Source organism: Ammospiza nelsoni, chromosome 2, assembly GCF_027579445.1.
Source record: "Ammospiza nelsoni isolate bAmmNel1 chromosome 2, bAmmNel1.pri, whole genome shotgun sequence".
Taxonomy (NCBI): domain Eukaryota; kingdom Metazoa; phylum Chordata; class Aves; order Passeriformes; family Passerellidae; genus Ammospiza; species Ammospiza nelsoni.
In genome coordinates, this window is record NC_080634.1 from 67,542,395 (window position 1) to 67,558,301 (window position 15,907).

The 15,907-nt window shown below is 34.3% G+C and overlaps 1 protein-coding gene across 2 annotated transcripts in view; it reads right to left on the minus strand.

Moving 5' to 3' along the window:
• Nucleotides 1-5,786: 5,786 nt before the first annotated feature.
• KLHL1 (kelch like family member 1) overlaps nucleotides 5,787-15,907 on the minus strand; it is a 191,726-nt gene continuing 181,605 nt past the window's right edge. For both annotated transcript variants that reach the window (XM_059466870.1, XM_059466869.1), the window contains 3 exons: nucleotides 12,491-12,703; nucleotides 7,862-8,033; nucleotides 5,787-6,863 (listed from right to left, as the gene is read on the minus strand). In XM_059466870.1, coding sequence (XP_059322853.1) covers nucleotides 6,804-6,863; nucleotides 7,862-8,033; nucleotides 12,491-12,703 — 445 coding nt within the window. In that variant the 3' untranslated portion in view covers nucleotides 5,787-6,803. The remainder of the gene's footprint in view (nucleotides 6,864-7,861; nucleotides 8,034-12,490; nucleotides 12,704-15,907) is intronic.

Consider the following 15,907-nt stretch of genomic DNA (forward strand, 5'->3'; position numbering starts at 1 on the left):
TTAGGAGGGAAGAGGGGAATGATAGCAGTCAAGCAAGTAAAGTTTATTCTTTAAATTCTTTGAACCAAAATCTTGGTTTCATTTCCTTTATAAATTTTTTAAGAACTCTGACTCAGTTTCCTGAAGTCAACTAAACATAACCAAAGATATGTTAGGTACGTGACACAGAAAATGCGTTTATAACAGTTTGTGCATTTTTTAACCTCATTCTAACAGAATCCTGACATGTATTTTTCTGCAAGGTTCCAGACACATAAACATATGTTTCATAAAAATGTCTCATATAAAATATAGCCACAATTTTGAAAAATGGAATAAAAATATAAGCATCTGATTTTAAAGAGCAAAGAATATGGTCTGTGATTTTAGAAGGTGCTAAACATTCACAGTTTATAATGAAATGAACAATTAATCCAGTGTTTTGAACTTTGTGCAGAACTGCACAAAACTATGAACTCCCATTAAAAAAAAATTCACCTACATTAGCTGTACAATGGGTGTTATTTCAAAAGTTGATTTTGATCACATAAAATATATCTCTTTATTGTGTATATACGTAGAGCTGTCAAAGAATATGTAGTATGGTGTATACTACTTGTGAGATAAATGATAACATGGATAAATCTATAAGCAAGTCAAGTGGATTTATAATTACAGATAGGTCATAATATTGGCATTTTTCTACACTTCATTGCTGGTATTTCTACTAATTCTAGTACCTAAATCTGGTTATTCTCATTGGCACCTTTGTAGATCAAAAAGGAAAACAGTGTATTTCAAGGAGGTGATTTTTCTGTATGCCTACATTTGGCTGAGATGACCCATCTGATGGGAGATGTCTGCTTTCCTCCAGTTTTTCTCTTCCCACACAAGGGCCTGGAATAATGATGTCCATTGATTACAGCAATTCTGGTTTTATACAATCCTATTTCATGTTCTGAAAGTTTGTGAAGTTTAATTATATAGATATGTCTTGTAGGTTACTGTATTAAATTGCTCCCCTATCCCTCAAATATAGGATATCTAAAAGTTTAGGTAAACAGGAGCTGCAGCTGCAATTTTTGTAACACTTTTTCTCCTTCTAGGTTAACAAAGAGATGTCTTTTTCTACCTTTGCCTGTAATCTGAAAGCTCCAAATTATCCACTTTCTGAATATCATAAGTGTTTGATTTCAGAACAGGGAAATTGTTTTTTGTTCAATGCATATTTGAGTCTTGGAGTTATATTCTAAATTAAATTCCTGTCATATTTATTGGAAATAAATATTTGTGGGGCCAGTTCCTTCTATGCAATTCTCAAAGGGTAGAGATGCATCTTATCCAGCTTAAGTAATTCTGCCTGAACTAGTCATTTTAAGCACTTTTGCAATCAATGGAGAGAAACACATTTTTAAAGTGTGATTTATTTCACCTATTAATGCGATGAATCATGTCCTGGAAATAGTGATTTTTCTACTCTGCCTATAAGAAAATCCTTTGTATGTATAATTTTGATGCGGACATTTGTGCAGTAGAACCCTCTTTATTACAATATGAATATTTATCCATTCAGCCTGCTGCAGCAAGTCTTCTTTCTCTTTCACCATTGAAATGTAACAAATGGCCATTTAAAATTAACTGATATCCTGGAAAAATATACAGATATACAAACAAGAAAAAACCTAAGCCAAATAGTCTGTGTTCACACTATGTCTCTATGTGAGATTTTCCACAATGTGACTGAAATATGCCCCCCAAACCTTCACAAAATTGCACTCAGAAACATTTTACTGTTAAATAGAAGAAAAACCCCAAAAAGTGTACCTTAGGTAATAGCAACCAATGCTGGTGATTTTTTTTCAATAACTGCTGAGCAAGGGTGATTTACTCCTGACTTGGTTACAGAGCATATTTTTGACTGAAGTGATGCAAAAAAAGATAATTTTCCATATAAAGAGGATCTCTACAGGTTAGCATTTCCCTTACTTGCCAGCATTATAAGTATTGATGGATATCACACCTATTCTCACTCTTTGTATCATTCATTGGGCAACTGAGGGTAATATTTTCAAGCTTAAGCAACCTGAAGTAAAATATTTTTAAATTCAGGCTGTCCCATCATACAGGTGGGTTGTTAGATAATAACTTCAAATAACTAGTGGCACTGGGTGCATATGCCTACACATATATATATATATATGGGATAATGGATTCTATTTGCCTACAAAAAGGTATCTAATATCATCTGGGATACTTTAGAGCCCATTCAAACTCCTGTTACCACTCCATAACTTCATTTGTGTCATATGTGCCAGCCCAGTGTGGATGACTTAGATAATTTTGGGCATCTCACGTGGTATCAGGTACTTATGTGGGGGTGACTAAACTGAATGCTCATCTATTTAATGGAAACCTCTCACCTTTGAAACATCATTTCTTCCTGGAGGCCATCAAAGGCAGCCCTCTTACAACACTTTTGTTGGGGACATTAGAAAGAGTTCACTAAAGATGCCACCAGATTTAACACACAGCCTAGGCCACCTGAGCAAAGAAGACTGAACATGAACCTGGTTCACAGAGCTAATTCTGAGCAGTACTAGACTTCTGCAAGAGCGGATTTATTATCATCATTGTTTTAATTTTTGTCCATATTTTAATCATCATGGGAAATCTGGGAAAGTATGGAGTGATAGACGTGTAAGCAGCTTGCACCTCAGCTTTGAATACTTTTGCAACTCTTAGCAGGTGATGAATTTGGCATCTTCGAAGCTGTCTTGTTCCCTGTCACCACAATTCTTACCTGTGCTAGCAATTTTCTTTATGGTTTAATGTCTGACAGCTGTAGTCCTGCATGTGGAAATCAAGCTTATGCTGTTATAATGATTTTCAGTGGTTTCTCTGTCCCAGAGTGTACCCAGTCCCCATGAACTATGAAGCAGAACTATAATGAGGGAATTTGCAATGAATTGCAAGGTTATGCCAATTTGAGCAGCTTTACACTGGATTTAGAATAATGCTGAAGAATAATCTGTTTTTAAAGAAATATAGCTAGAGTTAATTTAACATATTGAGATTCTGAGCTGGAAGTAAGCCTGCATCGCCTAGTGTATGCTCATTTATTTGATACAGTAAATGCAAAAATTCCAATAATTTGATATTTTAGAATTTAAATGATGGAATCTATTACTGCTATTTGAAAGAAGTTACAAGAGCTTTTATGAAGTCTTTGTGGAAATGCCTTCTCTATTTATTCCTCATTAAATAACTACTGTAAATTCATAGATAACGTAAGTCATAGGTCACATTTCTTTCCCCAGCTCATTGTGGGCAAAATAATAAGGAAAGTTTTCCAGAATGCAAATTCTCTTGTGGAAAAAGTGTATTTCATTCCTAATCACAATTTACAGCTTTTCTGGTTTTTGCTCATGGACATCAAGTCTGAGCCATTAAAACTTGCATATAACTTGCATAACTCAAATTTCTTTTGTGAGTTACTTTTATTGAAATAATAGAAAATGTTTAAGACATAATCATATTTATGGGAATTTATATGGACCTTCTAAACATACTGAAAATATCTGAATAATACATAGAGATAAGATTATAGATATAATAAATATATATTTCTAGATATATTTTAAGTTCTTTTAAAATAATGGTCAATTGATAGCAGGTTTCTTTACAAGAAAATGGTATCCAAGGAAATGATGCTTTGTCTATGCTAAAATCGTTCCCTTACATCAATTAATGTTAGCTTAACAGAGTAAAATTATGAGGCAGGCAACTCCCTGAAAGCATCCTAATATTGTCCTAATAATTGGACAAGTTTGATATGAATAAAAATTCTGTTCTCTATGTAAAATGATGTTTTAAAATTTACTTCGGATTTTTAAACAATATCAGTATTTTGATTGCAAGAACGTGTATTAAAATAATTATTGAACAATTGTAACTAAAGCCAATGAAATAATATTCATAGCTTATTTGTGACTTTGATAACAATGTAAAACTTTCCTATAAAATTGGATGTTGTGTCAATACTAAAGAGCTCCATTAAAGAATAGGTATTAATTGACATGTTCAGATAAGTTAGATATACAAGGGTTCCAACTTATTAGGAAATATCTACATTTCAAGGAATTTATTCATCGATTTCAGTAAAATTAATGTTTGTTGCAGCTCTGATTTCCCTGTGATTTTCGTACTTTGAAATCAAAGAAATCATGTGAGAGAAAATAAATCATGGTAGATGAACTAGTTCACCTGTTTTTTGAAAAGACAGCGGCTTTCTTAATAAGTAAACTTAACATTGTTTAGCACAATTTAGTGCATCAGAAGTGGTTTTAACTCTTATACATAAGAAAGTATAAGATGGTTTTAATGAACCTCAGAAATCAAGACTACAATTACATAGTACTTGGATTGAAAGACATTTTCTTTAAGGAAAAGGTAAAACTATTATTATTTTTTGTGAAAGCAACCATAATAGTAAAGAAGAAAGATTTAAATTTTTTCATAAATTCTCTTTAGAAGAAACTTGTAACACTTGTATAAATATGAAAGCCAATTTTGATTCTTATTGTGGCTAGATTTTACATAATCAAAATAAAACAAATACAAATTTTATTGTTTCAAAATAAGAGAAGTGAAATAGACTTAAAAAAAATTCACATTGGAATCATTTTGGCAAATTAAAACCAAATTGAAAAAGCAGAAAAGGAAACTGAGAATCAAAAATGAAATGAGAATAAATGGAAGAAAATAATGATCAAGGCACTTTAAACAAATTTGGCACAGAATGAAATTAACAGGAATAATTCAACTTTGAAGATCGGTGTACAGGTAGAGCAATAATATTTCTATTATATATTAATATAATGAAATCAAAAGAAAGTTCTGGGAATAGAATTAAAATTCAATTTCTACATTCTTTAGCTATCTCTGTAGGAGTTCTGAATGCCAATATATCTATATTAAATTACAATTATAATTTTAGAATCTTCTTCATTTGGTCTCCAAAACTTGTGCTTATGTGAAGCAAAATCTTTAGAGAGGTAACATTTCTATTCAACAGCTTGTTGTAGTTGGAGAAAAATTCATATGTTTTTCTGTGAAAGACTAATTGCAACTCAAAAGGCAACTGGCTGTGGAAAATTAATGTTGAAGTGTTTTCAGCTGATTCCAAATTAGGACAGAGAAATATTTAAAAGATTTAAATCCATATACTTAGGCTTCAGAATTGCAATTCAACTTACGTCAGTAAACAAGGACCTCCATGCATACTGATGCAGTTAGAAGGAAAGACACACCTTCAAATCAAATGTCTCAAGAAGGAAGTTCTACATATTTTTTCATCTCAAATGATTGCAGAGGTTTCCCCTAAGAAAACTCATTTTAGTGTAACCAGAATTCCTTCTCAAAATTGCTAGTGACAGAGGATTGTGAAGTTTTGGCTTTTGCGCCTTAGATTGTTTCCTATAGGATCAGCAAGGCTTTAGAGAAGTATATTTGGTGCCCGTTCCCAGGAGCTGTGCATCCCTGAATAGCAGAATTTCATATTCCAGTAGTGTCCTTAGGTTCTAACTGATTCAGCTGAGCAGACAGAAAGCATCAGCACCAAATCTACTGCCAAATCAAAAGCTCAAACTATCATTACTGGCAGAAATTATCAACCCTAAAGGGAAGCACAGATGACAATAGTATATTTACCACATGAAATTTATTAGATCAAATTGCCTAATTTTCCTTATTACATTTGCATTTATTCTGATTTCCTGACTTGCAGTTATTCTCAGTCGCAAGTGGAAAGTAATAAATTTGCAGCTCTAAGTAGGCAAAATTGTGTATGTACAAGCATCAGAAAGAAATAAAATGTAGGAATTTTCTCTCTTTTGAAATGTTAGAAGAGTCTCTATAGACTGTTCTTGTCATGGTTCATCCATTAACGTGATGCAGCGAAATAAGGGGATCAATTTTCCAGCTTGTCATGAGCTTCCAACATGCAGTAGATGCATTAAACAATGAGGTTAGAGCCCACATGCTTAAATTGAATATGAGATTGAAAAAGAATTAGGTAACTGTTTCTTTGACTCCCATATTTGCAACAAAGCCCCAGTGCAGGCACAGGACTGCTTTATATTATTTGATTAAACACACAGGCTTCCCTCAACAGACTAATTTATAAGATGCATTAATACAGGTAAGGAGGTACAACCTGAAGTTACAAAAAAGTCTACTTTTAGTTTTGTGTTTCTTCCTGCTTTAGAGTCACAGCTGAGTCACTATGAATATCCAGACCATTTGACCTCTTCCTTTCAGTAAAGCCAAACTGCTCATTTAAATAAGAACACCATAACCCATTTGAAGACAAGACTTGAACAGCAAAAAAAATTATATTACTACCCACTTTTCTCTTTTAAAAAACACAATTTAAAATTGATTAAATAAACTTTCATGTTTCTGCAGTTCTCTTGCAGTCATGAAAACTGTTCTCATATTCCTTTCCGCTCTTTGTGTAGGTTTCCCATGATTATCCAGTTCTCCAGGACACACTCATGAGAACAATACCTGAACTTACTACTCTACATTCACATGTTTACGCCTACAATACTCTGGGGCTTTTTCCTTGTTCACTGACTGTGAACAGTGTTATGATTTTATAGGGCATAAATACTTAATCTTTGTCACTTCCAAAGTTCTTCAAGTTTGTGATCAACAGTGTATTCACTGTGTAGATCCTTGTTCTTGTGAAGTTATCATTCTCTTTGTCTCGTAGAAAAATAATCATTTCACAGTCAGTAAAATACTAAGCAGGGCTGACAAAGTCACGGTTGTTTGATGACTACAACACAGGCACCAGCCCTTCCAATATTTAAGGATGCCATCTGCAGAAAAACAGACACAAATTAAGTGAATAGGAAAAAAACATGCAAAAGATTGCCAAACAGGAGCAAGCCATGCAAAGATTGTCAAAGCGCTGAGTCAAAATTATTTTAAAATGGTCAAAGCTAATGGGAGTATAATTTGCTGAAAATAAACAAAACCCACATTATGCTACTATTGTAATTTAAAATTGCTTACTCACACCTGACATCTTTCATTTGAAAGATGTGAGAACAGGAAGCAGGAATTAATTTTAGAGTTGTCATCAATTTTGTGAACAATTGATATGCAAGGGGGTTCTGTATTCTGTAGACTGTGGCTGATGCTTCCACTCTAGTCCTTGAGGCAAGGTGAAAGCTATGAATATACAGAAATGGTTCCAGTATTCCTAAACAGGTTCATGTGTCTTTTAATTCTAAATATTTTTGACAATTTTAAACAGTTTTCAAGACAACACAAGGATTAAAACCTTTAGGGGACTGAATCTCACTGAAACTATCACAGTAGAGTTAGTTTATATGTATGCAACCACAATCTGTAATTGGTGCAACTGTATAAATCACAACATTGTTTACATGTCTTCAAACTACCTGTCCAATCATGTTTATTAATGGTTTTTAATGTGAACTGGTGGTTTTGCAAAAAGAAAATATTCCCAAATTAATTTAGTATCTCCTACAGAACATCACAAAAATGCTCTTCCGAGTAATTCATAGTAGATTAAAAAATATGGCCTTCTGTACTAACTTTAAAGCATTTGTGTCTACATGCAAGCTTGTCAACAGAAGTTCCCCCTTATAGTCATAAAAAGAAGTGGGCATTGTTGAGTATAATATATCTCACCTATTTTAAATGCTTATTTTAAGATCATGATTCTGAAGTATGAACCTTTCTGCACTAGGTTTAAAGAAATCTTGGCTAATGGCTAATTCATACATATAAGTGTGTATATGCATGTGTGTGTGCACATGTGTATATATAAAATAAACTTTACAATTACCTGTGTCCACTCATTAGTTTGAGGGTCATATGCTTCCATAGTGTTCAGGTATGATTGACCATCGTAGCCACCTACTGCATATAATTTGTCACCAAGGAGACAAACACCAACAGCATCTCGAGGCATACTCAGTGGAGCCACCATTGTCCATGTATCAGTTTTTGGGTCATACCTGAGCAAAGAAAAATGAGACTGGGTATGTGCAGAGAAGACAAGCATCAATTCATGTTGATATTCACTTGCATATAGTTCTTTTTTTCCTGGGGGGAAAAAACCAAACCTTTAGTATCCTATCCAAAAGAATTCTTCCTAACATCAAAAAGAAAAAATACAAATTGATTGTGTTGCCAATTCAACCCTGTAGCTGCTGATAAGAAACTTTTGCTTAGAACCTTCTAGAATAAAGTAAGGTATTTGCAGGATAGGGTGTCATAAAGAGATCTGATATATAAAGATATATGACAATAAAGATATGAGCAATATCTGAATGGATGGTTATAGCATTTTATTTATCTGTTATGTATACATTTAAAGTGGGGTATTTCCCATAGCACATCTAAAAGATTAGAAATATTATTTCTAAAATTAAATTCCATTATATTTCAATTTATGAAATTCTACTGTACAAGAGTAAAAATCTCCTTATGTATTCTAATGCTTAACTGCATTACAGTTAGTGTTTCCTCCTGATATTTGCTCAAGTAGATTAAGTAATACTATTTCTTAGACATAATCACAACTGAATTTTTAAAACTGAAGGTAAAAATCCTTTTGTATAATGACAGTAATTTAAAAATTAAATATTTAACCTAGGTTTCCATTTAGATAGTCCTTAACACAGTAAAATTGTTTAATTTCTGAAGTCATTCCATTGTAACTCTTTTGGACATGCAAAAATGAGAAATTATTATTATCATATGAATTATCTTTTGATAGTTTTTTACCAAGGATGTCTGGAGTATTAGGTTACACTGGATATCTTATTTTTAAATGTCAAATATTGCTAAAACAGAATAGTGCATCACACTATAACAGAATTAATTTAATCTGTCCTTAAGCAAGTTTACTATGTAATAGAATCATGGGATCAGTGGAGAAAAGAAGAAGTTTCAGTCTACAAATCCTCTAAAAAGCCTGACTTTATTAGTTTGCTTAAATGTAGTAAGTCATATTATCAATAAGCACCTTGGAGGGATACTGTCTGAAGTCCTACATATCTGAACAAAGAAATATTTTATAAATATATATTATATATATATTAACACAAGCACTGAAACAGCAATGCTAGTGTTTTGCTTGTAATAGCCTTTTGGTTCATAAATCTAACTTTTAAATTGGACAATAATAGAATTGTTTGTGACCTTGTTCATATTGTTCTTGAGACGTAAATACATTTTAAGAAAACAATCTACTTGTGTGCTAGCTGCCAATCCTGGCATTTGGGAGACTTCTCAGAAAATAAAATCTCAAATATCTAGATATATGATAAATGTCTTTCCTAACTTTAGAGGAAAATACTGCAAAATATTGCTTGAATGTGTGGAAGGGAACTGACCATGTAACAAGCCCAAAAAAAAAAAAAAAAAAGTTTTTTTTTCAAAGACTGTGTGGGTTTTTCAACAACAGCATCATATGCCTCTAGCTGAAACAGTTTCCCATCCAGTGAAATGCACCAGTGTGCATTGTATCTTCACCTACCTAAAGGTAATAAATGTTTAATAGGCTCCTCCATACACTCCTCTTAAATTACAAGGGCCAAGGTGAGGAGGTGCAAAAGTTAAAGCTGGAAAACAATAAAACTGACATCATCATTTGACCTTTTCTTTTTCCTTCTTCTTCCCATAAACAGGTATGCAAGGCTAAAATGAATCCTTATAACTCAATTCTGTCAATGAAATAGAACTGCACAGGAACTTGTCAGTTTTGCAACTGCCAGGAAAACACCTGAGATTTCTTACATCCTTTTTGCTGCTAAAAAGCAACTCTATATGTCATCTTTATAATAACTAGCTATGCCCCAGGCTGAACAGGGTTATGATAAAAGCTCCTAAACGTGGGAAGAAATCAATTTTGAAATCAAGATGAGACAAGGGGGAAAAAAACTATAGGTCAAATGGCTATGTTTTTAGCATCTGTCAAGTTTTCAGTAACATGTGAGGAAGAAAACCTGCTTTATGAAACCTGCCAAAATATCTTGAAAATTTTATAATTCTTATGAAATAGTTGTTCTGCCTTTAAAAAGGAACAGAAGATTGCACTTTGCCAACTTGTGAAGATGAATGAAATGTAACTATTATTTCAGAATGCTTGAATCTAGACAAAATCCATTCTAAATGAATCAACCTTACAAGGAAGTAAACTGCAATACCTAACTACTATTGAGCAGTACTTAAGCAGTAGCATTAAGAAAACACGTATCTGCTGCCTCCACTATATTTGCACAACTTCAAAAATAAATTTTAAAATATTATGTTTGGTTTGACAGTCTTCCAGGAATAAATTGGTACTGGAATAAAGCACATTCTACCAGTATGCATCAGAATGACAAAATGACTGATGCAGACTCATTCCTGAAGAAGAACAGAGTTAAAAACCAGGCCGTCAATATTTACAGAAAGAAAAACTTTCAGAGAGATATAAAATTACTCAGATAATAGATCTCCTCATCACTTACTATTCTTTGTTTTCTTAAGATATTGAAAAGCTTTTATTTTTTGGAAGTGATGCATTATTTTGGAATAAAAAAACAGACACACTAAATAACATTCCAGCCATCTTATAACCTAACTAATCACTGTGAGGGCCATGAGAGTTTTTTCACATTTCAGTGGAGTCCACCAGTTAACTCACATCCACTCCATGTAAGTTTATAATCTTTCAAATTTTGGTTTGTTAGTCTCAACTTTTAGACTCAAAGTGAACTATTGATGAACTACATCATCCACTCTTTTTGCTATCAGTGGAAAAAATATCTAGATGAAGGATACCATATATTTTCACTCTAACACTAGTACATAAAACAGCATAAAGAAAGGTCTAGCTGATCTTTGCAGTCTCTCTTGAGAAAGAAAAATGTGATAGAGTATGGTTTGTCATCAACACCAGAAGGATTTTCTTCTCAGAGAATGAAAAATGAAATAAAAGCTCCCTTCTGAGTACCAATAAGCAGAAGTAGTTGAAAATATATCATTAAGACTGCCACTAGTAGTCTTAATAAAAATTTATTTAATTGAAAATTCTTGGTATTGCTCCTTATAAATAGGGGTCCACAAGCATCGTCCCTGTAAGTACAGGCATCAGGGGATTTCCCTGATTAAATGTCCCTCTGTTGCAGATGAGAAGAATTTGGCAATGATGTTTGCTTACATATGGTAGACATAGCAATGGGTCTAAGATTGAGCATAATCATATGGATAACATAAGGAGTTTTAACTTATAATTTTTTCAATTAAATATTGAATACCAAACTGGATTTACCAGAAGAAATAACTGACATTTAATCAAGCCCTTCTGAAAAGAAATAACAAGGTAAATTATCCCAGCTTATATGTTACTCAAGCATACCTACTTTAACTTTTGCAATCTGTGCACTTTTGGAGTGAATATTTTCCCTATTCTATTTTATAGCATTCAGAAACAGGAAAAAAAAATCAAACATTCATGAAAAATTTGAAGAATACCTTTAAACTGAGTGCTTTAATCACTTCATCTGTGCTGCACTGCTCTGCTAGATATACTTGGATTAGTAGAAAATCTACTTGCAAAATTCAAGGTATTGTAAGTGTATCAGGCTTACATCACCACATTAGAAAGTGGAAATTTTGATAAAGGAAGGAATCCATTGTTATGTGAATATCCACCACTTAAACAGTTCTTTATTTCTTATTTGCTTAGCTATGTTTTTGGAGTTAGAAAATATTCTAAATATAATTCAATTTTGTGTTATAAAATTATTTTAAGGGAAAAAATTAACTCTACAATTTTTAGTTTGTGACCCTTCAATGCGTCATATAGTGTCCTAAAGTTACTTAAATGGGATGTGAAAAGAATGGATTTTTGTGTTTGTGGTAATCACAGAATCACAGAATCACAGAATTTTCAAGACTGGAAGAGACCTATAAGGTCATCTAGTCCAGCCGATGTTCTAACTGTTCAGCTAGATCATGGCAGCAAGTGCCACATCCAGTCTTTTTTTAAATTCTTCAAGGGATGATGCCTCTACCACCTCACTGGGTAAATGATTCCAGTTTCTGACCACTCTTTCTGTGAAGTATTTCCTTCTTACTTCTAACTTACATCTAGCTTGACGCAACTTGAGACTGTGTCCTCTTGTTCTATCCGTTGTCGCCCGGAGAAAGAGGCCGACCCCCAGCTCACTACAGCCACCCTTCAGGAAGTTGTAGAGAGTGATGAGGTCACCCCTTAGTATATAATAGTATAGTAAATAAAAAGGGATTACAATAAGATTCAAAGAGATTGTCTTTCACACACCTTTATAGAATTTTTCAAGTAAGAATGAACTAGACATTTCTAGGGTTAAGAACTGTTTAAACTTGCCATAACTAAGCTAAGAAAATAATGCTACCAGATATTATTTTGTATTTAAAAAATGCATGTACAATTTGGTACCTTTCCACATAGTCCAGCAGCCGAGAGCAGTGATTAGAAGCTGGAGCATCGTGACCTCCAACTGCATAAAGAAAGCCATCACAGGTAGCCACTCCTACGCCTCCTCTTCTCTTGCACATAGGAGCACACATATTCCATTTATTTGTGTGAGGATCATAATATTCCATTGAACTCAAACATGAACTTCCATCCCGACCTCCAACCGAATATAACCTAAGAAAGTCCATGCAAATAAAAATGTTGACAAACAAGAGCTCAGAATTGCAGAATAAATAAAAACAATGAGTAACTGTTTTTTTATCTGACATCAGAAAATAGAAAAAAATAAAATACATTAGGTTTGAAACCATGTGAATCTCATATAGTGGCAAAACCACAGATGTTTTCAATATTATTACCAAACTCATGTGCTACTTAGTATTTTGTCCACCTGAAGAGAAAGGAAGATATTTCTTTCTGGTAATGAATATTTTCATTCTTTCTTTACTGCATATTCAGTCAAGAGCACCACAAATGACATGCAGGTTTTTCTCTGTAGGTTTAAAAATCATGTAAGCAGGGGAGAATATATTTTCATGGGGGCACTGGCATTGCGCCAGCGTCAAACCCTGACACTGCCTAAGCTCACCATCTATGAGATGGAAGTGGAAGTGCAAACTTATATCTGTTAATCCAGACAAGGAAGAAATATGCAGCTGTAGGGGCCTGAATATATGTATTGTTATAAAGGAGTCCTTGTGAATATATATATATGTAGTGAGAGTCCTATGTATTAGATAGGTGGGTCCTGTTGCTCTGGATGAGCTACAGCTGTGGGATCCTTGGTTGGGTAGCAGCTGTAGCTCATGAAGGGCTCTGGGATAAAAGGGGGTTGGGTCGAGAGCCCAGAAGGAGCCCCTATGGAAGCCATGAGGAACTGTGCTGCAGAGAGGAGCTGCATAATAGGACCATCAAGAAGGTATGGACTTTAAGATGGGACTCCAGAAATATGAAATACAATAAGATAACAACAACAATTGGTGACCCCGACGTGATAAAGAACATGCAGCCAAGGAGAAGGTATGGAATCCCCCGGACAGCCGAGAGCTGTGGCAGCCGGAGAGCTGGGACAGTGGAAGATAGGACAGCCGAGAGCTGTGGCAGCCGGAGAGCTGGGACAGTGGAAGATAGGACAGCTGAGAGCTGTGGCAGCCTGAGAGCTGGGACAGATATGGATATTGTAACTGTGTAATGGAGAAATTGTTAAAAGGATATTGTAACTGTGTAATGGAGAAATTGTTAAAAGAAAAGGGGGGAAATGTAGGGGCCTGAATATATGTATTAGGTATGGAATCCCCCGGACAGCCGAGAGCTGTGGCAGCCTGAGAGCTGGGACAGATATGGATATTGTAACTGTGTAATGGAGAAATTGTTAAAAGAAAAGGGGGGAAATGTAGGGGCCTGAATATATGTATTGTTATAAAGGAGTCCTTGTGAATATATATATATGTAGTGAGAGTCCTATGTATTAGATAGGTGGGTCCTGTTGCTCTGGATGAGCTACAGCTGTGGGATCCTTGGTTGGGTAGCAGCTGTAGCTCATGAAGGGCTCTGGGATAAAAGGGGGTTGGGTCGAGAGCCCAGGAGGAGCCCCTATGGAAACCATGAGGAACTGTGCTGCAGAGAGGAGCTGCATAATAGGACCAGCAAGAAGGTATGGACTTTAAGATAGGACACCAGAAATATGAAATACAATAAGATAACAACAACATGCAGCCCATTTATTATAGTTTCTCTGTGGTTTTGCTCTGCATCAAAATATTAAGAAGCACAAAAAATATAGAAAACAAGATCTGATATTAAACAAGTTCCACATAAAGATCTATCAATGGGAACACATTTTCAGCATGAGTTTTACACTTAGAATATAGTAGAGATCAAATATGAAATGTGTTGCAGAGAGGACTATCACATTATGTTTTAAACATGGATTTTAAAAAAATTACTACCTCAGTTTCAAGGCTCTTGCTTATGCTGAAGAAAATTCTTACCCACACGAAAAGCAACATGTCTATTTTGCAAGACAATGATAACCCCCAACACGGTGTCTTGTTTTTCTTCATCAGAATGTTTTATGAGGGTAGAGTTAGGTTGTAAAGTCATGGACAACTTCTGAAGAGTATTTTAAACTTGAAATTATAAAAAATGTGGTTTAACAAAAATGATGTTGTGTTGGTAAGCATCTGCAGGCAAGAAACTTGTTTCGTTGCTCTTTATAATGGGTCCCAGGAGGAAATAGTTCTGATTGTTCTTTCCACCTAATACCATGCTGTATTCATTCCACATGAACCTTTTTGCAGTCTGTTGCCTTTTATATAGTGCCTGGAGATTAACTAATAGAAACACAGGCTATTTTAAAGTCCAACCACTAAGCAATTTTGGATGTGAGAGCTGTCTCTGTAAAGCAATTACTCGTTTGGAAGCTTTTACTGTCCTAAGCACTCCATGAATTCAGAGCCATTTAAATGTGCATTTACCATTACATTTCATTGCTATGGATGCTGATGAATAAGGAAGTGCTGTACAACCACTAAATATGTCACTGAAGCCTGAGAACATTTTGGTAGTGCCTGACAGACATACCTGTGCTCTGACTAAAGCACCCAGGAGAATCCATACTCCTCTGTGAGAGATACTAAAGCAAATATACTTTTTTTTTTTCCTTTGGATTCAGAACTAACATATTTAACTTTATCTATGAGTATCAGATATGTACAGATGAACTCAACATTAAAGCATCCAATTCTGTTAATCTGTGGATGTCTACAGTGTCCAACTTGCTGTTACACTCAGAGTAGTCATCTGAGCCTAAAGAACAGCACGGAAAATATTTAAACATGTGAGCAAAAGCATTTACATTAATATAAATGTAAATATAAACATTTACATATAGGAGTCTGCAAGGATCTTATCTTTATTTTCAAAGATGGTGACTTGGTTCAGCTACCCATAGACAATGATGAAACATTTTTTGTGACATTTAAGTTATGCTGACATTCTGTCCAGGCTGAGAGATATGGAAAATAGTACAGTACAAAACCCAGCAGAAAAAATCATGACTGCTGGCACCCTGGAGCCAGTAGACAACTACACGTCAATAAGTGAATTGATCCCCAAAAATATAAACCATGATTAAGATTTCTGAGATTGTTGGATATTTGGAAACATAAATACTGAACACCATTTAAAAAAAGCAAAGAACCAACACTTCTGCAGACTTGAGTGCAAATAATCTTGTGTAACCCTAGTCAAAATCTCCACCAATTTGGTATTTTTTCTGGCATGAAAAGTTCCTATTTATTCCATCATCTTTCAACTGAAATAAATCAATAAGCTGATATTTGCACACTGAAAGTAAAATATTCTCTCTCATTCCTC